Genomic DNA, 25,585 nt, shown 5'->3' with positions numbered 1-25,585 from the left:
CACTCTCAAGTCTAAGAAAACCAAGATGTGTGCCAGTCACACAATTGCACAACTTGTTTATGATTTATGTCCTGAAAATCTCGCACAAACTGGTTTGATGACATAACCCATCCACCCATTGCCCCACTCCTACCCCATTTCTGATGAATGGTGAGTGCACATTTCTGATAATTAACAGCTCTCCTTAAATCCACTTACGGATGAAATATGATGAAATTAGATTAATGAGGATTTTAAGGTACCTGGGAAATCTCAGTATTATCATATATCTTCTTCTTTCAGCTTATTCCCTGTCAGTGTTATCATATATATTTAAATACATATCATAACACAGCATGTTTTTCAAGCCCTATCCATACAAGGTATACATTATATAAAACATTTCAACAGCGAGTGGTTGAGAAAACCACAAAGTATGTTTCTGCACTGAAGTTGTCAGCCGACTGACAGATGTAGCACGCTGTTTTTCAGATCGCAAACACTTTCAGTCCTGTCCAAAATTGTCAAGCTACCAAATTAATAGAGAAATTGCCTAACAAATGAAAGAACACACTTTAGTCAATGCTTAGGCTGAAAACAGCATCACCAGGAAAACCCTGATTCAATACTTGTAGAAGTGTGCCACCAACATTTTGTTTTGCCTATGTTGCTTTAGTGTGCATCAATATTTCCTCATAAAATAACTCAATAGTTAACCCATAAACTACACACAATTAACTTGCTTAACAAATACGAGAGTGATATGGACACAGAAGTAATGACTTATGACAGATGGGCTGAACACGGGCCAATGCTTCACCCAGCTAGACTGAACCAAGTGTCACAATGATGGTTTCGTTTATTTTGCCAATCCAGAAGATCCCTCTGCCCAGACAGATCACAAACAAACCACATTAATAACTATTTGGACAATGAAGAACTAACTTAAAAAGAAAAAATAATGCAACCAATATTGAAAGATGTCCTCTAATAAAATGACGAGCAGGTCGTTTCTATATGGATCACTAGATCGACAGTCATGAAACGTTTCTACGTGTTTCAGATACGACGGGAACACAATATTTAAAAAAAAAGGTGTTAATAACTGCACAGTCATACATTCACGAACAATAACCAAGACACGTGTGCACGTAATGTTGCATTTGAGAAACGTGAAATGGACTGAGTACGACTGCAGATGTGTCCATTCATTCACGTGCAGTTGTTTCACGAGGAGTCAGATAATGGCCAAGTGCTGCAAAGCGGCGTGTCACGTTCCCATTATTATCCCCATAGCAGTAAGTCAAGCCTCTATATAAGTACAATATGAGACGCTTTGATCTAAAATATCAGAAATCTACTTTGGGACAAAGGCATTTTGTTTACAGTCCTTGCGTGGGTCAAATTACCGATAAGTGTTCACCTTTGTGCTTTCGATACGGTAAAGATATTCAACACTTCTTGCTTGCCGACCTGTCCGCCAAATACCTGAGCCGCGCAGCTGTCAATCAAAGAAAGCGCTCTACGTATATTTCACCAAGTTATGAGGTTTCTAGTTCAAAACAGATACAGAGCACAATAATTCTTCCAACAAGAAGAAAAAAAGAAGAAGAAGTAGTAGTAGTAAAGGGCGATGACATTTACTCACTTTCTCCGTCCGTCTGATGACAACTCCACATAATGCAGAAAAACGTCAACCAAGTCCGGAGCCTCATATTGACTGACCAAGTCGATATCGAGCGTTGCCCGGAGCAAATTGAGACTAAACCCCGGGAGCACAAATCAAACCCAGCCGGAGACAATTTGGGGGGTGGGGCGGGGGGTTCCTTTTCTTTTTGTGTGTGGTGTGTTACGCCGCCTGATCCGACGAGCAAACAAAAATAACAACAGACATGCCGGAAGATGGGCGGAGGGACAGACCAACGTGTTCAGCCCAAGAGGGCTAACGGCGGCGACGCTAAGCAGCCTCACGGGTAACCCGCCGCGGACGTTAGCTTCGCCCGGAGACGCCAACTGCCGGCGGCGGATTCGCTCGTGAGAAAACGCATCGTCTGACTGGAAGTAGCGCGGTTTTAAATCGCGAGATGGCGACTGGGGGGAAAAAACAAAACAACAACCTCCGCGCAAACTAATAACACGTATGAGGGAGCGACTAGACGTGCTGGCCGGTCGGTGGCTAACGGCTAGCTTCGCCGCACTGATCCAGGCCACGGGCGAAGTTTTGCGCTAGCCCGCAAGTCGCTCCGGGAAGGGGGAGGGGGGGATACCTCAGGTATCGCACGCGCGTGTGTGAGATTGCTCAATGTCACATTGCAAAAATGCGCGCTGAGGCGCGTGAAATATGAGCGATCGTCGGTAATCCCTGGTAGCTCCACGCTACGTAGTAAACGCACGGCTCACTCTCGGCGAGTATTTCATACAAATCCAAACTCTTCAATGAACTCAAGCGGGGGGGGAGAGAAACGCAACAAAACAACAACAACAACAAAAAACGGTGCCTATCGTTTTACGCGTCGAGCGAGTGAAAGAGGCGAGAGGGTGCGTCGGGCGGCGTTGAGAAAACAGATCCGAGGCGCAAAACTCTTCAAGTCAACGCTGAGATTTCAGCGAGACTCGGCGGGGCTCGTCTGTCGGAGCTCTCGGTGGCAGTCCGCTCTTGTTTAGGACAAAACGGCACACTGGCTCCGGGGTTTCCACTCGACGGGCGGCCGCCGACGAGCGCGGACGAGCGCTTGTTTGAATGAAGGGGTGGGGAGGTTGCGAACACGGGTTAAAACTGAAAAAGTTATAAACTTGTTTTGTTTTTTTTCTTCTTCTCCCCCCCTCTCTCTTCCACGCCAGAGGTAGATTGTACAGACTCCCGGGTCTCCTCGGATCCCCTTCTTCCCTGCCTCTCCGCCAGTAAACAAAACCTGCCAGCGAGCCAGATGGGGTGAAGGGGAAACACGGACTGGAGCTGTTGGGATTACACAACAAATAGTTCACGGAGAGAGGGTGCAACTACAGCGTTTCTGCATGTCTGCCCCGGCTAACACAAAGCAGAACAGTGGTAGCCAACGACAGAATTGAAATGACAGACCTCTGTTTGTGTGTGTGTGTGTGCGTGTGCGTGCGTGCGTGCGCATAGGGAAAACGCCAAAGAAACGATGCTTGGCTCACAAATACACGCCATCGAAAGTTGTAACATTCTCCATTACCATTTACGACCTATGCTAGAAGCACATTTCAAATGGCATACCCGCTGAGCACCCCACAGAAAGATACAAGACTATTTAATGGAGTAACTTTGCAAAAAGGAAACGGTTCAAGATTTGGCTGAACAGCGCAGTTAAAGGTTGTGCAGAACACACATTTGGTGCAAAACGAAGAAATGGGAGGGGGTGTAGGGGGGTTGGTTGGTGCAAAACGAAGAAATGGGGGGTGTAGGGGGGTTGGTTGGTGCAAAACGAAGAAATGGGGAGGGGGGGGGCGACCAGGCGTTGGTCTACGAAATCTAGCCCTTATGAGTCTGTCATAACTTGGGGGGGGGGGGGTAAATTTGGCACTTCTCTGGAAAACTAATTTGGACGTCGACGTGCAGTTCACAAGCGAGCGGAGACAAGCGGTGGGCCCATGAAGCCCTGACAATGACCGAACCCCCCCATCAAGACCGGGCCTTCTCTCCCCACTTAAGGTCAAAAGCAAAGACGATCCGTGGTTATTTAAAGAAGCCAAGAAAAATGACAGGGAAGGAAACACTTCCAACAATCCAGCCATTGTTTGAGAGCGGACCTCGCTTTGCCCTCTTGAACTGAAATGGTTCTCACACTGGAACGGGATAACGTTGCGCGTCCGGACGGAGTGACGTATCGCGGAATGACCGCACGGTCACAAGGGCGGAAAGTATCAAAACTGCTTTTCCTGGCGCGTTTGTGCGTGCGAGTTGTGCCTCAATGCCACCTGAATTAGCCCCCCCTAATTACCCCCCCCCCACTCACTACCTGTTTACATTGTTCCTCCCGTGCAGCGCTGTGGCAGATTAGCATGTCCTGTTGTGAATTCAACTAAAATAGGCCTGTAACCTCACCGGAATACTAAATGATCTTTCCCTCAGGGGGGTAACTCCAGGGCAGCTGTGCTGATGACAAACAGTCCTGACTGGAATCTAAAATGGGCAATCTATGCATGCGTCAGACAAAAGCCCACTTCCTCTTCATCTCTAATTAGCACTGGGTGATATGGAAAATACTGTGGTGACTTTTTTTTTTTTACAAATATATATCTTTTTATATGTACAGGAATACCACGTTTAAGAATCCAACTGAGTTTGAATTCTAATCTTAATCATCATGTTGAAGTGTAATCTTTAAGGGCGGCACAGTGGCCCAGTGGTGAGCACTGTTGCCTCACAGCAAGAAGGGCCTGGGTTCGAACCCCAGGCCATCCCAGGTCCTTTCGGTGTGGAGTTTGTATGTTCTCCCAGTGTCTGCGTGGGTTTCCTCCGGGTGCTCCGGTTTCCTCCCACCATCAAAAAAGACATGCATGTTAGGGTTAATACTCCTGTGTGTGCCCCTGAGCAAGGCGATGGAAAGAAGAACTGGAGTTGGTCCCCGGGCGCTGCAGCTGCCCACTGCTGCTGTACAATAGGATGGGTTAAATGCAGAAGACCAACTTCACTGTAACCTGTACAATGTCAAATAAAGTGGTTTTATGTCTTTAACCAAAGCTAGGTTTTTCAGATAATTCTCCCTCAAATATTTAACCCATTTAAGGTCTCCAAAGGGGGAAGTGACCAGAATCACAATAACATTAACGGAGACAGCAGCCCCACAGCAGTATCACTGAGGCCTAGCAGATCCATAAATCAGGTGGGGCTTAGGAGGAGAACTCAGCAAGACCTTCACACGTACACTACAACATATCTGAAGTGGTGAAATGAGAACTGGAAGAGGAGGGTGAAGGGGCAGGGCTCGCCGCGGTTTGGCTTTCAACAAGTATCGCTCACAGGTTACTGAGTAGGAGAGAGGTTACCGGCGGGGCTACGGCAATAAGCCAGTGAGCCGATTTGACCACCTCGCCAGGAACATCTGGCATTATGGAGGTGGAAGAGCTGAACTGCATCGCGGTGGAGTCTGTAGCCAGACCATAATCCTGTATCGAGTCTGCAGTCTGTAGGTGTGAATCAGCATAATAAGATTAAAGCAGGTTGGATGGAGCCATGTCCCACTTCCCAGTCATACCATTTAAATCACATCACATCACACCCGACCTCTTTTCTCTGCCCGAAAGAAAAGCAGTAAATAGTCAAATCAGGTTTTGTCTGATTTGCCGGGTGTCTGCAGTATTTGCGTGTCTAGAGTGAAATATGAATGATGTTGGTAATACAATCTGATGGCAGGGACGTCATATTGTTTCGCTTCTCAACAACATTTTGAATAGCTCAATTAACAAATTAGAATGTAAAAAATTTGTACAATGAGTTAATTTGCTGTAATTTCTATATCTTCAATTGACTACTTTGTCACTCTGCAAAAGAAGACATTTGTTGATCAAAATTTAATTGTTTTTTAGGAGTTTTAAGTTATTTGGTGGCCCGCTGGTTAGCACTGTTGCCTCACAGCAAGAAGGGCCTGGGTTCGAACCCCAGGCCGTCCCAGGTCCTTTCTGTGTGGAGTGTGCATGTTCTCGCCGTGTCTGCGTGGGTTTCCTCCAGGTGCTCCGGTTTCTTCCCACCATCAAAAGGACATGCATGTTAGGGTTAATACTAACATGTCTGTGCCCCTGAGCAAGGCAATGGAAAGAAGAACTGGCCTTGGTCCCCGGCCGCTGTAGCTGCCCACTGCTCCTATACAATAGGATGGGTTAAATGCAGAGAACACATTCATTGTAAGAATACAGTTCACTGTACAATGTCGAATAAAGTGGCTTTCATTCTTTCATTCATTATTTGCAAACAAGGGAAAATGCGGTTCTGTGGCATTATCGAATTGCATGGACACTCATGTGCCCATACATAAGCACCATGAGCAACAGGTTCATGAGACAGGTTGATGATATCATAGGATCCCATCGTCATTTCAATATTCATGTCTGAAAGGCTTCCTGTTTTAATTTGGTGCCAAAGCGGCGCTTGCAACGCTGCATGGAATATGTTTTCGCCGAGCCCTTTTGTCAGATTAGGGTCATTATGGCTCAGCGGTATTGACGTGTTATTGATGCTAAAATGAAAGAAAAACAAATGACTCACAAAACACATGATCAGAGTGCTGACAGTGTAACCTGTTGCTGTGGAGCCGAGGGGGTCTGTTTGTTGAGCTCTGACTCCTAATCCTGATGGCCCTGATCCGGTTCCAGGGGCCTCTCTTGGATCCTTGGATCCGAGCCTCGCTAGGTGGAGGGGGCGTCACCGCAATCCCATTATGCACGACATGGACACAGTGCCCAGTCTGATACAGGCCAAAGGTGCTGAGCAACTGCTTAAACCAAACAGCAACAGTGGCCGCTCAAAGCCTATCAAACCACCACTGATGGAGTTTGGGTTTTGCTGACCGTGCATGCAATGTGACGCATGTAGTAACTGACACCCGATCAGTATTATTATATGTATCTTTCAAATGAAGCAATAAATAAAAGATAAGGGGAAGAATGAATCCTTGGTAAGTAACTCCCGGTATGTCACGTCATACCTTGTGTGTCGTCGCCCTCAGTGATGATATGAATCAATTTGAAAAGTCACCGAAGAGGAGGATTAAGGGGCTCTAAACACCAGGCCTTTGGCTATTGTTTCTGGAACACTTTGTCCGTTTCGCGCAAGCAGCATTAAAAATCCTTCATCGCAAACGAACCTTCGCTTTAATCCCCGCTATATAGGTATGTAGGTAGCACCCTGTTTGAACATGACGACTGAAATAACAGGGTCAGGGTTCAGTGATAACACGGCGCTGGAGGCCTGCTATTGCTAATCTGACACACTCCAGTCAGTTTTACTCGTTCTACAATGCCGCAAAGGGGGGTTTCTTTCAAAGACAGCCGAGATTTCTTGAAGGTGGGAGATAACATGTCGGAGATAAGGGTTTGTCTGACTGATCAATCAGAGAAAACCTACAGTTTACCATTAGAACAAACAGCCTTGCGTCCTAGAGGTTGTGTTGCTTTGAGTCGACCAGGTAGTGACCAGAAGCCCACACCTCTCTCTTGGTTAATGGTTAACCACATATACCTGGAAGTCCCACGAAGAAACATGGATGGTCTGCTTATAGAGCATGGGAAAGCAGGCATTATGGCAGAGGTTAGTAACACTCGCCTGTTCAGACGAGCCTGTTTGACAGGAAGAACAATGAGGTTCACGCATGATTCATCCTGGGGCTCGTCCAAGGCGCCACTAGGCTCTATACCATCGTAGCGAGAAAAGGGGATGCCGTGTGTTGGGGCCCGAGCGTGACGTCCGCCACCCAGTTCACTTCCCCTTCCCAAGGTGCCTTTGGGCTCGAGGTGTCTCGCTTTGGAAGAAACATTCCTTCCTGCCGCAAAGGTTTACCCAAAGACACTATTTTGGGTATGGAGGAAAGAGCTGATGGATGCAGTGCTTCTCTGAGGTTAATGGACACCCAGATTCATACTAATGGTACTTGGCCTTTGGGTCACTCCAAGAGGCCAGTTTTCAAGCGTGTGGACATTCTTCCAGTCTTGTGCACCTAACTGGAGCCAGCAAAGTAATGTGCTATGACAGCGACTCTGCATCACAATACATTCCAGTAGGTCCCCAGAGTCACATGGCTCTTTTCATCGCTGACACGGGCACAGGCAAACAAATGATGGGGGAAACGCTTGCCGCTCTTCTCCTCACTTTGCGCTTGCACCTTGGAAGTGATCGAAGCATCTGCCGTCTTTAAAGGCGCTCCTCTTAAGTTGCTCTTGTTAAAACACGCCCAATCCTTTCCCTGCCAGAGAGCTGTCAGATTAATCCTTACAAAGCTGTGCACCTCTAATTCCCTCCCAAAAAACTGGAAACGGCTGTTTGTTGATGTGTTGTGCGGCTGTGAGCTTGAAAGGCCATGAGCTGCAGACTTTAAAGGGCAATGGGTGGTTTAACAAGAAAACAGCTCCACGTTTATGCTGACCACACATGCCTGGAAGCCTTGCTGTATAGAAGGAAAAAAAACCAGCCCAGATATTTCACATGGGGAGCAAGGTTGCCAGTACCCAGGTGGCCATCTCTGATGTACCTCCAAAAAGACAACTGAAGCTGGCATACCTGGGAATGGTGCAGGTGATTATCCGGTGCTTAAAAAGAGACCCCATTGTGCTGATGAGTCTATCATAGCCAAACCCATATGGCATAGCCTGGAGCCATCACAGCGCTCATTAGAAAACAATGGGCATGGATTAAGGCTAAGCGTCTTATTACTATCTCTTCCATCCCTGGTTAAGAACACCTAACACCAGCTGCTCCACTTGGAGACTTTCGCCTACATCATCATATTCCAGCAGACAAACAAGACCCCCCCCCCTCCCCTTATCCGTCCAGCAAGGCCAACACCTCAGGAATGAGAAGATTATTCCTTAATATTGGGCAAGAGTCTCATTACAGACAACCTGGCTAAGGAGACCACATGGCCTGTCTAGGCTCACTAATCACTTCAGCTCAAAAGTAACAAAGATGTGAAAATGCGATTAGCTAACGCACAAATGTGCTCTCAAACGCGCCACGAGTACTTGGGTCCACTTGAATTCATTACAGCTGTGTTTATTGTAATAATCAAGTTTGCAACACGGGATTTTATCTGCCTATTGCTGGCCGTCTTGAAAGTCGTTTTAGACGAAAGGGTCTGCGCCTACTGATTAAATGCTAAATGTAAACGAGTGATTCACTGAAAAAGTATTTCTTATAGTTTAGCTTACAACAGGATCGGTTCCCATAAGGGAGTCTTTTGTCCGCTCTTTAGTGTAGGATTTCATTAGGATGCTGAGAACAGGATTTACCGCTGAAATACTAAGAAATACATCCCTGGCACAGGAAAATAAGAAAAACGTTGTGGTTTTTCATGACCACGATTGGCATTTAAATGACTTTTTTTTTTAAAAACGAATGAGATTCACTCGTGCGTCCTGTTCTAACTAATTCTTCTGAAGTAACTCCTGAAATGGAAATTGTGAAAAAATAATTGTGGAACTAAACGTCCCCCATAGCCTTGTTGTGGATTTCTGTGAAATTTCACTACTGCCTCCATGTGGCTGTAACCAACAGCACAGACCAAACAAACAAAATGGATTTGGGATTGTGCAACGTGGACCTTTCGAGAGTGAGTCCGAGACATGTGTGAACTTCAGGATAGGATTGCTAAGTGAACACGCTACGGTACGATACCACCGAGCTAAATCTGATATTGTGGCTCATCAGTTGATTCTGGGCAGAATATGAGCCGTGTGGAATATGATCTAATATGAGTTAGCGGCCATAATGGAGAATCTCTGAAACTCGAACCTTGTTCCTTGAAATGTAACTTGATAGGATACACTTTGCTAGTCATTTGTTGACATTTTTTTCCCCCTTTCTTGGAGACCACACCCTGATCACTCCAATAACTGGCCTTGGCACAAACAGGAAAAAAAAAAAAAAAAAGCACGCAGGGAGCATCTGGTGCACCCACAGAGTCAAACTCCAACAAATCAATGTACAATAAACCTTTAATAAATAGTTTCATTAGTTTCCCATATTTACATAATATCCACCATTTACTCATGTTGCCATATTCATTTCTTGGCTAATATTAGGCACACAGAGAGGGGGCTCGGCCACAAACCACATTGTACTAAAAACAGGAGTGGCTAGCAGGTAAGTCTTAAGAAATATATAATTGCACCGTACAACCAAATAGATCAATAAATGGCCATCTCCATGAGCAATACATATATACACATCTGCTGTATGTACAGGTGATTTTGTACATTTACGCTCTTCTTGAGAGCTGTAGGTGTGCACACGGGGCTGGTGCAGAATCTAACCAGACCAGATAGAATCTGAATTCAGGGGTTTAAATTGTGTGTTGGTCCATTATATAAAAATAAAGACAATGGGGGGGGGGGGGGGGGGAGAAGCACACCATCAGTGGCCTCATGCATATACCTGCTCTGAAATGATAAAATGAGATGGCAGGCATAGTCACGGGTTTCATGGTTATGGTGTAGCATTTTTGGTTGGTATGCATTATCAACATGTACGACTTTGTTTGGAACATTCAAATAATTCTCATGTTCTCTGTTGATGAAACTCTGGAGAAGAAAAGCTAATCAAGCTCAACCAAGGTGAAACGCTTGTTGAATGAAAACTGGAACGCACAACAAAATTGACATTCACCATAACATTGAAAAGATTCCTAAAAAGGGCTGGATCGATTTTTAAAAAGCTATTTAAAAAAAAAAACTTCAGCAACTGTAATTAAGACAAAAAAAATATATCCAAAAGCAGTCTCACACACACAAACACACACTCAAACACAAAGCAAAAGTACAAAAGTAGCAAATCAAAACAACAAAAATTTGGCACAGAGAATATGAACGTATATTTCACTTCAGATAGGTGTTTTACAGCTAGAGAGCCATTGTTAGCTAGTCCAGATCAAGTTGTGATTTGGTTATTCCAATGCACTTGAGGCATCTACAAAAATTGATCGTTCAAAATTACAACAAAGCTTCACCGTTTGCTAATACAGTTATCTGAAAAATTCTCTGCCGTCACTAACACACCATTGCAGAAATGTCCAGTGCCTATTTATAACCATTTACATTAGAATTTAAACCTCGTGGGATTTTTGAGACGGTTTACACTCCATACCGAAGTACCACAGTTGAGAGTTTTCTCTGTCCAGCCATTTACATCATATTACATGTAACCATTCCAAGTACTTCTGCAGCAGCACAAGTGATATTCTATTGAATCTAATGATATTCCCCAAAACACATCAGAATAATAAAAACAAAAGATGGCAAAATCATAGCTCAGAGTGCTCCAGAGGGCTTTGAGATAAAACAATGAGCTGAGAGATTTCTAATCTTCCATATGTTGTGGTCAACTTGCCTCCATAAATCTAAATGGTGACGTGTGAGAGAAAGATGGCAACAAGCAAAATATCTGTTGTTTACTTCAGATTTAGGACAAAAACTTTTACGTTTTCCTGCCTTACTGCTAACTTCACTCAACACACACAAATGTGGAGTAAATGAGAGCAAATAGATGGAGACAACAACGCAGGATACCAGGCAGGGCAGGAGGGATTTTTGCTGGGCGAGGTATTTCACACCGCTAACAGCCTGTCCCCCCCCCCCAACAACTTAATGCTCCTTCTCTTACTGCCCCCGGCCCTGCCGAGTCCACACCAACTCACCAGCTTCCTTTGCGAGTTCATTTCTCCAATTCATCAGTCTGTCAATGGTCTGTTGCCCCAATACCAGTCAGAGATGCTGTTTTCTCTCTGTCAGTAAACGTGTTGCTACGCTTCTCATAATAAAAGTGTTCAGAGAAAAGGACGAGGAAAACAACATTGTTTCATATTTTTGGAGCATAAGAATACCTCAGTTACTGTTTCTGAGAAAGTTCGAATCACTTCTGTTATGGACCATGACGGTTAAAAGAAATCACACTATGTTCAATGGTGTTACCATGATCTTACTCTTCTTTTGTTTAATTTTTACCCAATTTCCCCTCGGGGATGAATAAAGTATTCCGATTCTGTAACTTAAGATGGCTTTGATAGCTGTGTTTTTGTTTGTTTTGTTTTTGTTTGTTTTTTCCAGCTGGAGTTGATGGAACATAACCGACTTGTTTTATACATCTTCTACAATACATTATGGTTGCTAAAATAAACATACCTGGCAAAAAAACAAAACAAAAACAAAACAATGGTTATGTCTGTTTTTGTTTCAACCTCCATGGTGCTTAAATGTCAAGTGGAGAAAGAAAAACGGTGTCGAGGGAGGGGTGCACTAAAATGTACGTTGGGGCTCCGATAGGAGCAATAGTAGATTACAGAGCCTTCTCAGACCTCGGTCTTCATACAGGTTGCGTAATTTCAATATATATGCTATATAAATGACTTCAAGGCAACATTTTGTCTTTTTGAATAAAAACTTGAAGCACAACTAGCCTTCCGTCTGAACAGAGGAAAAACACACAAACCAAACTGTACTGCTAACCTAGAGAATGGCAGGTAAACATTGAAAACGGCGGTGGCTAAGAGTGGTCTCTCTGGCACGCTTCGCTCCGTGGGGAAGTGTGATATTCCAACAAATGTGGTCGTAAGAATTTTTCAAGTCGACCAAAAGGCCCTCCTTTAAAAAAAAAGAAAAAAGAAAAAAAATGACCTTTTTTCAGCATTGGCTAACATCCTGATCTAGGTAACTTCTCTTAGAAATCTAGCTTGCAGAAAAACACTTCTAGAGGGTTTACATTCACTGTGCTCCCCCCTGCAGTATGCAGAGAGGAACGCCTATGCTCCCTCAGACACTCGCGCACAGCCTCAGCCGCGACAAAGAGCATCACAACAGAAGTTAGCTTGTGTATGGCCATTAGACAAGTGCCCGACTACCGGTTCATTACACTTTTTGTTGGTTGTTGGATCAAAAGGGTCAAAGTTGCCACTAAACGGGGCTACGGAGGAATAAGAAGTATCACACAGGGATTTAGTAACAAGTACGATAGCCACTCACACCCTCAACTAAAATCACTGTCGGTGTGCCCGTGGGGTGGTTCTCTCTCCACTGGGGGGCAGAATGCTACGTGTTCCACCCTGTGACTGCCATACAGAAACTGAGTTTTGGAGTCCAGCTCAGCAAAGTTGCTCTCCACATTACACACACACACACGCGCGCACACACTTCTCCAAAGCAGCCTCCCAAAACACTCGTCAACAAACTTTCAAGGTCCATAAAAAGTCCTCACGCCACCCTGCTAAAAAACGAGCTGCTCCGGAGGGACTGCCCACTTTGTGCTGTGGACACACATACACACGCCCACACCTTTTACTGGCTCTCCGGCCTCATGGTGGGCCAGGGGTGTGAATGTGCGCACGTTGTAAAATGAATGTATCTGTCCATGTCTGCACGGAGAGGAGGGTTGGGGTGAGTGTGCCCCCCTCCCCTCCATAGCTGGGGTTATACACTGCTGTCCTCCAGTAGTGGCTCTTTGCCCTCTGCCCCACTACCTTGGGGGCTGTGGGAGTGGCTCTGTGCTCCATTGCTGTGTTTCTTGTAGGCGCCGGGCCTCATGCCTGGCCCCGTGTGCTCTGGGATGAACAGGGCCACCAGCAAAGACAGCAGCACTGAGCATGCTCCAAACAGGAAGGGAGGGCCCGGGATGATGGCACTCTGGAAGAAAGGAGGAGAGAAGAAAGAAGGGTCAGACACTTGTTGGGGCCAGATGTCTGTGTGTGTGTTTGAGTGTTAATTCAAACTTCCATCCACCCATCCATTATGCAGACTGCTCATCCTGCTCTCAGGGTCACGAGGATGCTGGAGCTTATCCCAGCAGTCACTGGGCACCAGGTGGGGAGACACCCAGGACAGGCCGCCAGGCCATCACAGGACCGACACACACATTCACACTTAGGGACAATTTAGTACAGTCGATTCACCTGACCTACATGTCTTTCGACTGTGGGAAGAAACCGGAGTACCCGGAGGAAACCCACACAGACACGGGGAGAACATGCAAACTCCACACAGAGGACACCCCCCCAAGGTTGGACTACCCCAGGGCTCGAACCCAGGGCCTTCTTGCGGTGATTATAGGATATTTGCAAAAATTTCAAGACAGACAATAGTTGCTTTTAGTTGGGCAGCATGGTGGCCCAGTGGTTAGCACTGCCGCCTCACAGCAAGAAGGTCCTGGGTTCAAATCCTGGGGTTGTCCAACCTTGGGGGTCATCCCAGGTCGTCCTCTGTGTGGAGTTTGCATGTTCTCCCCGTGTCTGTGGTGGGTTTTCTCTGGGTGCTCCGGTTTCCCCCACCATCAAAAGAAACATGCGTGTTAGGGTTTATACTCCTGTCTGGGCCCCTGAGCAAGGCAATGGGAAAAGAAGTGCAGTTGGTCTCCGGGCGCAGTACGAAGGCAGCAGCCCACTGCTCCTAGCTACACAGATCACTTCTAGGACAGGTTTATTTGCGGTAACGGAATTTCCCCAAGGGGATTAATAAAGGAAACTTAATTTATGGCTGACATCTGTCCACACAACAGCCAAGATGGACTGGCCCAAAAAAAAAAAAAAAACACCCCAGCGAGGATGGAGAAACTCGAAAGTAACTGAATGTCAGCAACGACCAACTCTTCTCTTCTAGCGTTTGTTTGTCTATATTACCATGGTTTTTAATTTTTGTTTGCTTGTGCTGCTGTGCATGTGAGTGCTCGATTTGATTTCACGCTTCACACACTGTTTCAATCTCATCGAGGAGGACTGTGGGGCGGGAATCATCTAGTGGGCTCATAGGGGCCCTGGGGTTTGAGGGAAAGAGGGTTTGAAATTGTAAAAATATGAAAATACCTATTCTTTTGTGATTGTGCTTTTGTGTTACACCATTGTCCTAATAAAATGTTGTTAAAAAAAACTTGAAAGTAACAAAATATCAGGTATTAATAAGGAGGTAACTTGGCAGTGAAAACCAATTGAGAGCCCCTAAAATAGTTGGGAAAATGAAAAATCCACCACAAAAATACAGATTTTTTTGGGGTGAGAGGCACAATATAAAAATCTCTCTGCTGTTGTGAAATTTAAATGTCAATATAAATTTCATAATTCTTCATTTGCGACTTGCAAAAGAATAATATCTTCTCCTGTGTCAGGCTATGAAAGGCTGAAACTGGGGAAATGAACACATTTGTTCATTTTCACTGTTCATTTGTTTATTGAACATTTGGTGTTCAATCCCAAACAAGCATGCAGCGTATCACAGACAAACCATGATCTGCACGCTCTGGTTGTGGTGTTTGTTTTTTCTGAAGTAAAGAACATGGTTCACAAGGACACAAATATCACCTTTGTCAGTGGTGTCAGTTCAAATCAGGTAATAGTTATAATTCATATGAGTTTACAAGCTGTGCCTCTACCCAGATGCTATATCTCTCTGTTCAATACAAACGTCAGACATATTTTCTCTCTCCCCATTCCCTGGTGCTCACCTCGTCAGTGGGATTGGCCATATTGGATTTGGCACCTTTCTCTGAGCCGTCAGTGTCCGTCAGCTCCACATGGAACAGGTAGAAGACAAAACCGTAGAGCGCCGGGCCTAAGCCATTGCACAGGCCTCGGATCCCGGTGATCATCCCTTGGACCACGCCTGCAAACCAAACAAGGCTTTGTTCACCAAGTGCAATTAAAATGAAAAAGGCATACTTTTTAAGTGTGTCTCAGCACCAGTGCCACCAAGAAGACTCCATCGCTGTTGTTGGATGTATGGCATCCAAGTATTTGTATATTTTGTTGAGAGACTCACCCTGTTGGTCAGGGTCCGCATTGCGGGACACGATGGCGCTGATAGCGGGGAACGTGATGCTGGACATGGCAGCAACTGCTCCAGCCGCCCACATCATCCTACATGTTTAATGATAAAAAGAGATACAAATGGGAAATAATTTAACCATATACATCTTTGATCTTGACTTGCATAAGGAAAAAAAAAACTTTAAAGGGCAATGCCTTCTACTTTCTTTTCCAGGTTGTTCAAATGGAAACGCCCACTCAGCCGTTAACAAAAAGCAGGGACACGGGTTAGGGCTGATGCCTGACCCTCCCTCTACCCCCACACATAATACAGTCCCGGTTTCTGCTCCATCCCCTCTGCCAATCCGGGGAGGGCTGCAGACTACCACATCTCCTCAGATACATGTGGAGTCGCCAGCCACTTCTTTTCACCTGACAGTGAGGAGTTTCACCAGGGGGACGTAGCGCATGGGAGGATCATGCCATTCCCCGCAGTTCCCCCTTCCCCACAAACGGGCACCCCGACCGACCAGAGGAGGCGCTAGTGCAGCGACCAGGACAGATACCCACATCTGGCTTCCCACCCGCAGACATGGCCAATTGTGTCTGTAGGGACACCTGACCAGGCTGGAGGTAACACAGGGATTCCAACCGGCTATCCCCATGTTGGTAGGCAACTTAACAGACTGCTATGCTACCCTGGACACGAAGACACAAACTTAATTTGACACACCTGTGACGTGCGTAGGTTAGCGGTTAGGAGGTTTGAACAGGGATTCTGGCACGAGGGATAACAAAAGCTTCAGCATGAATTTGGAAAAGGTCTTGGTCCATTTATTTTAAAACAACAAACAAAACATGGTTTTGTTTGTCCAAGTATCGAAACAAAACAAAACATGGTTTTGTTTGTCGTTTTAAAACAACACAACATTTAAACACACGTGACAAACACAAACTGCAAACACTACTTTCAATTTAATGCAGATCCTAGAAATGAAAACAGATGGAAGAGAAACATTTTCGTGAATATGGAAATCCCTTCTCATCATAGGTATAGAAAGCTAATTTATCCCCAATTTCAGCTATTTACCATACAAAAAGAAACATCAGAAATATCATGAATCCAAAAAGAGGATTAGTTCATTTACCCTTGCTAGACTTGAACAATAACTGTAACTGATGGTGGCTCACTTCATGAGAAATAAAATCTTGATGTGACCAGGATGGCTGTGGTGTTGAAATGGGTACAATGGATATCAATACTTTTATTCAGGTCTCCAGGTTTTAAGTGGAAGGAAAAAAAAATTAATTGCAATAAAAACCACTCCTTGAAAGAAGGCATCACTGTCTGAATGAACCTGAATCTCATCTGGTGATTTCATTTACTATCCACTAGAGATAGGTCACGACCCCCATATTACCTTATTTCAAAATTACCCGACTGGGTCTTTTAAAGACTCGACTAGTTAGAAACAGTGCTATAACCTAGCAAATCTGCTACTATTCATTGATCCTTTACCGGCCTCTGGTGGTTTGCTAGAGCACTACAATAACAGTAACCTGTTGCATTTTTAGTGGCATTTATAGTTCAGAATAGTTTTGCATACACCTCAGCCTTTGTATTCAATAGAGACGAATCGTTTTCCTGCTGTGCTTAGGTTCAATTAATTTAACTTTAGCCCCCTCAAGCCACTGACCCCCCCCTTTTCTCCCCAATTGTATCTGGCCAATTACCCTACTCATCTGTGAGCTGTCCCAGTCGCTGCTCTACCCAACCCCTCTAATGATCCGGGGAGGGCTGCAGACTACCACATGCCTCCTCTGATACATGTGGAGTCACCAGCCATTTTTTTTCACCTGACAGTGAGGAGTTTTGCCAGGGGGATGTAGCACGTGGGAGGATCACCCTATTCCCCCCCCCCCCCCCATTTCCCCTACCCCTGAACAGGTGCCCCGACCGAACAAAGAAGGCGCTAGTGCAGCGACCAGGACACATACCCACATCCGGCTTCCCACCTGCAGACAGGGCCAATTGTGTCTGTAGAGACAGCTGACCAAGCCGGCAGTAACACAGGGATTCGATCCAGAGATCCCCGTGTTGGTAGCAACGGAATAGACCGATACGCTACCCGGATGCCCTAAGCCACTGACCTTTTCACAAACAGCCAATGCCTCTGTAGTAGGCAGTCCAAGTGATCTAGTTCAGAACCCTTTTGTAGTCAAGTCTTTCTTATATTAGAAGAGAAGCTCTGTGCATCTGTCTGTGTGTATCTGAGTGTCCTGACCTGAGCTATACATTACCCTAGCAGCATACAATGAGCACAAAGAAAGGCATGTGGCATGGAAGAATGTCAGTTTTCAAATGGATTTACCAAGTTTGTACTGACATTTGACTGTAAGTAGAGGAGCTAGAGATCCGAACTTACTGTAACAGTATTTATCTATGTGTAAGCTAGCATACCTTGCTTATAAATTAGCTTAAGCCATGTCCAGTTAGCGGCAAACTTTTTACTGTGATGGTTAAGTTCTGCTCTTAACCAAGCATGCTCACCGTGGCTCTTGTGCTGTCATATGAACACCGCTTAATTTATCATCTATATATGTTTTTTAAAGGTGGTATTATTTTAGTACTGGTAGCAGGGTTTGAATAAGATTAGGAAGACGTTAGGGTTTTGGAAACTTAAGAGGGTTAAAGCTGAAAGGGAAGGTGGTTGTGAATGGATTAGTTATGTGTACGCTTGTGTATGTAATGAATATGTTGGATGTGCGTGACAGAGTGTTGAAGGAGGTGGGAAGATTGGTGAGCGAGTTTCTGTGGGATGGGAAGGGAGTTAGGATAGCAAGGGAGGTGATGGAAAACGAGTATGAAGATGGTAGGTTGAAATTAATCAATTTAGGGGTGAAAAAGAAAGCACTTGGGGTGAAAACGATGGTACAATATTTAAGAAAGAAGAGGGACCATATATGGAAAGTGTTTTTAAAAGAGGCAATTTATAAACGTGGTGGGTGTGGGGAGAGTGGAGTGTATATGCAGCTGAAGAAAGGCGTGTTGAGTGGAGTTCCTATTTTTTCTCCCAGTTAACGTTTTTTTTTTTAGGGAGTTGATCCTTATCCTATGCAAGGGTCTAAGGACAGGATGTTGTGTTGCTGTAAAGCCCCTTGAGGCAAATTTGTAATTTGTTATATTGGGCTATACAAACAACATTGACTTGACATGTCTGAGCTTTACAAGGAGGTGCTGGGAGCGTGGGGAGAGTTTGTGAAATGTGTGCAGCAAGAATGTGAAGCAGGTGTGGGAACAACCAGTGTTTTTAAATCCAAAAAACACATTTGAGGGGAACACAATTTATAACAGGGTGACCTGGAGAACAGGGTTTAGGAAGATAAGGGATTTAGTATACGAGTATGTACCAGGGTTTATGAGGGTACATGTAGTGGTAGATGAAGTGAGGGGAAGGGGTGATGAAATGTGGTTGGGAACAGTGGAGAGGATGTTTGGAAAGCTCAAGGGGGGGATGCCGAGAGAATGGGTCAGTATGATTGAGAGAGAGGCTGTGTTGGATGAGGAAGGGGAGATAGAAATGTATGTGGGAGAAGGAGAGTGAGTCTAATGAGTGTGAAAACGACAGTGATGTAGAGATGTTTAAGAGGGAAAGAAGTGAGAAGACCTGCTGCGGAGAAAGTGTGGGAGAGGGTTATGAATGAGATGGATGTAGGGAGGATATGGATGAATCAGAGTGAAATGGAACAATATTGAATTTGAGAATTTTGACTTTTTATTAAGGCACAATAGGGTGTTCAATAATTTAATAATTAGTAAGTGTGATGTGAATGTGAAGACAGAATGTGATGTGTGTGGTGTGGGAGTGGAAGCATTTATGCATGAGTTTGTTGAATGTTGTGAGGTGGAGAGATACATGTTGAAAATGAAGGAATGAATAAGTAGATATTGGAGAGGTGGGTTTGTTGAGAGAATGGAGAGAATTGTGGTTGTTTGGGGTGACTGGTAAAGTGAAAGGATGTAATGTTAATTTATGAAATTATGTTTTAAGCAATGCAAGCTTTGCTAAGGAGGAATATAGCCCATTACGAAAAGAGGAAAGATGGGGTGTGGAATATTTTTAAGAGGTTAATGGAAAGAGATGTAAATATGTTGTATATCTGGATTTATGGAGGGGAGCACTTTCATTGTGATTGGGGAAGGAGGGAGGGCGATGTTGGATTTTGGCTAAATAGTCTAGTGTGTATAGTATATGTGTATTTTTTGTTTGAGTTCTTTGATTTGGTGGGCAGTCTGTAGGCTGGAAGCCATGCCAAAGCCTACAGATACCTCACTATTTTCTGTCTCGTCAACCTGTGTTTTAATTTTTAATTCTTATCCTCTTTGATTCTGTAAAGTTCGATGTGTTGTGAGATATTTTATTTCCCTATTGGTTTAAAATATGTATGTTGTATTTTGATTCTTCTTTCTAGAAAACAAAAGAGGGAGAAAAAAAAGCAGGGTTTACTCCCAAACTTATCCTGACTATCATGTTTAATATATTTGTTATTTTCAGTAATTGTAAATGTTACTAAAGAGATTTGTTCTGAATGGTCAACAAGCCCAAGGAAAATAGAATTTAATTGTATGAGACATTTTCTACAGTGGGGTGCAATTTTTACCGATTGACTGTAAAGGAAAAACAAAACAAAGAAAAAAAATGGTATGTGTGCGCTGAAGATGACAAAAGTTACTGACCAGGGCTGGGAGCCGAAGCCATACCAGGCCAGCTGGAGGATCTGGAAGCCCAGACCCAGCAGGATGGTGTTCTTATTCCCTATGGAGCGCATCAAAATCCCCAGCACCACCGTCTGGGTAAAACAGAGATAACAAGTCTTATGTTACATCATTCTTCATTTCTGACTGGTTAAAATATGATAAAAACTTAACTGAAGTATACAAATAAATGCAGACTTGTGACCAGATAACATAAGGTTAAATAACAATGCACTGTATGAAAAAAAAAAACACTAATAAAAGTACTAGCGATATACCTTTTTTTTAGAAATATCAATTATCACAATAAACTTGATTTACATAGTACATTTCTACAAAGTGTTTACTGTGTTTAGCAGAGCACATATAGTAAAATAGTAAAATAACTCAAATACCAAATAAACTGGTACAGGAAATAGAATGAGGGAATAGAGAAAGAAAAACGACAAACTAAAAAAAATAGTATGAACCATAATATAAAAACTAGATCATAAAAAGGAAAAATACGCATGAAGATAAATTGGAGAAATTCCTAAGCCTTCCTGGAAAAATACATTTTTCAAAGTGACTTAAAAGTAGAATGAGTGGGATTTTCCTAAAAATCAATATACAGACTCATACAGAAATAATCCTTCTTGATCATCACATATTACCCGCTAGATGTGTATCGCAGTGTCTGTATTTTCTTATTTTGCTGCGTACGTGACGTTTCTGGGCATTAACCTCTGGGCAGCATGACTCCATAAAAACGTAGCGACCAGGTGCCAGATAAGGACCGTAAACACACATCCAAGAGGAAGCTACAACAATGGCGGACACGGCGCTGAAACAACGCAAATATAGCGAGGCAAATCGCCACTCGGATAAAGCTCGTTCCAAAACGAGAGTGAATCTGGCGTTGTCTTTCACCCGCTGGTGAGCACTGAAGGAGAGGGAGGGAATGAAGAGTGACGCGGAGTTGGTCTGTACACTGGGATGTGTGCTGGCAACTGCAGCCAGGGGGCGTGCCCTTCTGGTGTCATTGAGCCGGGGAGGAGGGGCCAACTTTGAATGTTGTGTTTACAAACCGTAACCGACAAATCCTACTCTCTCTACCTTTAAATGATGATGCAGATTTAATGAGTCTTACCTCCATAGGTAGATCAGTCTTAAGTTCAGGGGCTCTAACAGTACTAGAGCAAGGTACACTTTAGTTTAAGTCTAGACTGGCACAGACAGGACCTTATCTGAGGACAGGATTGCAATCTGTTCTCGTGGGAGGTTAAAATGTTGGCAATGTAGGCATTGGCACGCTTTAAATGTAATTAATAGAACCATAAAAAGAATTCATAATTTAAGCGGAAGCCATTGTATGGATGCTAAAATGGAAGTGATGTGGTCTCTTCATTTGGTCACAGTTAAAATCCAAACTGTGCCATTTTGCACAAGCTGGATATGAGGAGAGTTTTGCCAAAGACAGGTGTAGTAAGAGCTGAAATAGTCCAACAGAGATGAGAAAAACATAAATTGCCTTTTCCAAATCATTATCAGATGAGGATTGATTTTTGACACATCCTTTAACTGAAGGAAGCAGGACTACACTCTCTGAACATGGTCCCCAAATGTCAGGTAGCTTTCAAATAACTCCCTAAATTTCAGGTCGATGGATTAATATAAACAGATTTACTAGGTTGTTTAGAACAAGATTCCGCATGTTGGCAGGGCCAAATAAAACTCTCAGATTTAACTTCATTTACCTAGAGAAAAGTTTGGGACATGCAGCTTTTGATGTCCCTGGGGCAATTACTGAGAGTGAGAATTTGGGTCACCATGTTTTCAAGACTAAGTACAACTGCTGTCATCTGCATAGCAGTGGAAAGGGACATTATAGTTCCCAATCATATGACCAAGCAGGAGCTTAAAAAGGCAGAAGAAGACAGAGCCAAGTATTGATCCCTGCGGAAACCCATGGGTAATGTCTATATGGATGAGGATGAACTACCTACATTTATTGAGTGTGTTCTGTTTGATAAATACAATTCAAGATGACTCGCTGCTAAGCCTGGTATTTATGTCCATTGTTCTAGACTGTCTGTTAAAATTGTGTGGTCCACTGTATCAAATGCTGCACTCATATCTAGAGGGATGAAGACTGAACACTTTCCTGCATCCGCTGTTTAGGAGATTGTTTGCTACTTGCTACTGAGAGGGGCTGTTTTAGTGCTGTGTGATGCCCTGAATCCTGACTGAAACATATTGTAGCTGTTTAGGCAGATATTAACTGGGTAAAAACTACCTTTTCTAAAGCTTTAGATAAAAATTTTATTTTTGAAATAGGTTTATAAATTTGTGAGACTAAGTGCTGTTATTGCGAACAGAAACGTCTAGGAGCAACAACAGCTCAGCTGTGAAGCGGTAGGCCACACAAGCTCACAGAACGGGACCACTGAGTACTGAAGTGCATAAAAATCGGCTGTCCTCAGTTGCAACACTCACTACGGAGTTGTTCCAAACTGCCTCTGGAAGCAATGTTAGCACAGGAACTGTTCATCAGGAGCTTCATGAAATGGGTTACCATGGCCAAGCAGCTGCACACATGCTCAAGATTACCACGTGCAATGCCAGGCATCGGCTGGAGTAGTGTAAAGCGCACAACCACTGGACTCTGGTGCAATAAAAAATGTGTAATGAATCACACTTCATTATCTGGCAGTCTGATGTACCAATCTGGGTTTGGCGGATGCTAGGAGAATGCTATCTGCCCAAATGCATAGTGCCAACTGTAAAGTTTGGTGCAGGAGGAATAATGGTCTGGGGCTGTTTTTCATTGGTTGCGCTACGCCCCTTAGTTCCAGTGAAGGGAAATCTTAATGCTGCAGCACACAATGATATTCTAGAGAACTGTGTGCTTCAAACTTTGCGGCAACAGCTTGAGGAAGGCCCTTTCCTTTTTCAGCGTGACAATGCCTCTGTGCACAAAGTGAGCCAAGTCAATTTTATTTGCATAGCCCAATATCACAAATTACAAATTTGCCTCAAGGGGCTTTACAGCAACACAAAACATCCTGTCCTTAGACCCTCGCATCAGATAAGGAACAACTCCCTAAAAAAACCCTTGAGGTCCATAAGACATGTTTTGCAATGTTTGGTGAGGAAGAACTTGACTGGCCTGCACAGAGCCGTGACCGCGACCCCATCCAACACCTTTGGGATGAATCAGAATGCTGACTGCGAGACAGGCCTTCTCCCCAACATCACTAATGCTCTTGCGGCTGAATGGAAGTGAATCCCCGCAGCCATGTTCCAAAATCTAGTAGAAAGCCTTCCCAGGACAGTGGCGGCTCTTATAGCAGCAAAGACAGACCAACTCCATATTAACATGCATGTTAATATGCATGCATGGTTTTAGAATGAGATGTTCAACAAGCACATATGGGTGTGATGTTCAGATGTCCATATACTTTAGGCCATGTAGCGTACATGGAACAGACATCATGGGGATGATGACTTAAAAAGCACCAACTTCACTAAGTCTTCAGTCCTTAAGGACAAGCGTATGATCAGACAGCGTCAGGGCCCCTTTCCCCATCAGGGTGAAGGTTGCCCTAATTTTAGTAAATAAGCTTGCCCTGAATAAGTCAAAATTACAAATCCCAATAGATACACAGAGGTCTTTTAGCCAGGAGTGGAGTCTGAACATATCGGAGTTTGCTGAACCTTTGTTATTGCCATGCTAAGTTCTTTGAAAGCAGCAAGCCAACAACCCCATGAAATTTATGGTAGTTTTTGAAGAACAGTGTCCACTTTATGTGGTGCCTATCCACACCTCTTTGCTCTTCTGCTTTGCTGATGCAGGGCTGTTTGTGTCCAATTTCTAGGTTCAGATTTTTTTTTAAAATTTTTTATATTTCATTAAGAAGCCTCTAGACATAATGTGTGCATGACTGCCCGTTCTGAGTAACCTTCAATTATGTCCAATCTCATCGTTAATCTGGGAGTGGAGGAAAAAAAAGAATCTGCAATTTGTGATATGCACCTGACCATCTGATACTCCTAACAAATGGTAGAACAGAAATAGTTATAATCCATTGCTTGTGGGGTTTAACTGCAAATACATGTCATTGTTGTGACAGAATTGAATGACCTATTCCAATACCTGAGCCAGTATGGAGAGGATCCCCACCACGGCGATAAAGGCAGCCACGGTCTCTGATGAGAAGCCGATGACCTGAGGGGGGATAAGACAGCATCAACACAATGTGGGTTAGGAAATTGCCACTTGGACAAAGACAATTGTTTATTGTTTAGTCTCAGCAGGAAGCATTCACCCATTTTCAGATTTCCCAAATCAGGTGAATGTGACGCGAGAAAAGGGAGAGGCAGGGTGGTGGAGGTGTCCTTTGATCCTTTCGTTGGAATAACAAAAAGACGCTTTTCTAGGTTCTTCCCTTGCCTTCTCTGGTGTATCCAGGTCAAATATAGTCTTGTCTTTATCTCCCTCTATACAGGCAGCAGCAGTAGAAGAGCTTGTGTGTATAATTTATGATAATGAGCATGGGGGTGGGGTGGGGTGATATACGATGAAGACAATCAAGCACAAGGGAAAGGAGAAGGGGAGCTGGGACAATAGGGCAGGCAGGCATGGTGAGAAATGCTATCCCCTATGCTCCAAAAGTCTTTAAGACAGAGGACATGTACAAGACCGTGCACGTGTGTGTGTGTGTGTGCGTGTGTGTGTGTGTGTGTGTGTGTGTGTGTGTGTGTGTGTGTGAGTACACGTCTATGCAGGTCAGACTTGCCTGACTTGTTTTCCTCTTACTGGTAGGGATACATACAAAACACAAGCCAATCCCCAATTCTGTTCGTTTATCTTGAGGCTGTAAACCAACCCTTCTCTCTGCCTTCCCCTCCAGACACTGCAATTCCACGTAAATCCTCATAGTCTGGTCAGTTAAGGGCAAATATGGGGTCAAGGCTGCAAAAAGTCATTCACATTTGAGCCAATGTTTTTCTGTTAATTTAGGGTCCAATAAAGAAAAAAATGCAAGGAGCCCAAAATTTTAGGTGGGGGAAGTCTCTGAAATGGCTACGCCCACTTTTTAGGCCTGGAAATCAGTATCTCGGCTCCTGAATGTCGCAGAGAGCTGATCATGGGCTCAAAAGAAGCAGAAGCACCACATTTATATAAGCATTATGAACAAACATATACCCCAAAACCTTTACTTTTTCAGGTATTTACAAAAAACTAATTTTCACTGGTCACATACATGGCCACGCCCACTTTTTAGCCCTGGGACTATATCTCAGGCTCAGCTCTCGGAGGTTGCCCCAAGTTGATATTGGGCTCAAAAGATGTGGAAATAACTATTTATATTAGTGCTCTGAACAAATATACTGTATGCCCTAAAACCTTCACGTTTTG

General features: G+C 44.1%; 2 protein-coding genes across 2 annotated transcripts in view; both read right to left on the bottom strand.

Moving 5' to 3' along the window:
• insra (insulin receptor a) overlaps nt 1-2,726 on the bottom strand; it is a 69,282-nt gene extending 66,556 nt beyond the window's left edge. The window contains exon 1 of the mRNA XM_056292550.1: nt 1,628-2,726. Within this exon, the coding sequence (XP_056148525.1) occupies nt 1,628-1,694 (67 nt within the window). The 5' untranslated portion in view covers nt 1,695-2,726. The remainder of the gene's footprint in view (nt 1-1,627) is intronic.
• A 6,907-nt stretch (nt 2,727-9,633) lies between these two features.
• Nucleotides 9,634-25,585, bottom strand: part of mfsd14a2 (major facilitator superfamily domain containing 14A2) — a 36,267-nt gene continuing 20,315 nt past the window's right edge. The window contains exons 8-12 of the mRNA XM_056292801.1: nt 24,320-24,391; nt 20,167-20,279; nt 15,442-15,539; nt 15,128-15,285; nt 9,634-13,320 (exon numbers count right to left, since the gene is read on the bottom strand). Coding sequence (XP_056148776.1) covers nt 13,108-13,320; nt 15,128-15,285; nt 15,442-15,539; nt 20,167-20,279; nt 24,320-24,391 — 654 coding nt within the window. The 3' untranslated portion in view covers nt 9,634-13,107. The remainder of the gene's footprint in view (nt 13,321-15,127; nt 15,286-15,441; nt 15,540-20,166; nt 20,280-24,319; nt 24,392-25,585) is intronic.

The sequence above is a fragment of the Lampris incognitus genome, chromosome 14, assembly GCF_029633865.1.
Source record: "Lampris incognitus isolate fLamInc1 chromosome 14, fLamInc1.hap2, whole genome shotgun sequence".
Classification (NCBI taxonomy): Eukaryota; Metazoa; Chordata; class Actinopteri; order Lampriformes; family Lampridae; genus Lampris; species Lampris incognitus.
The sequence above is the reverse complement of the archived record's forward strand: the minus strand, read 5'-3'. Positions and strand labels throughout refer to the sequence as shown.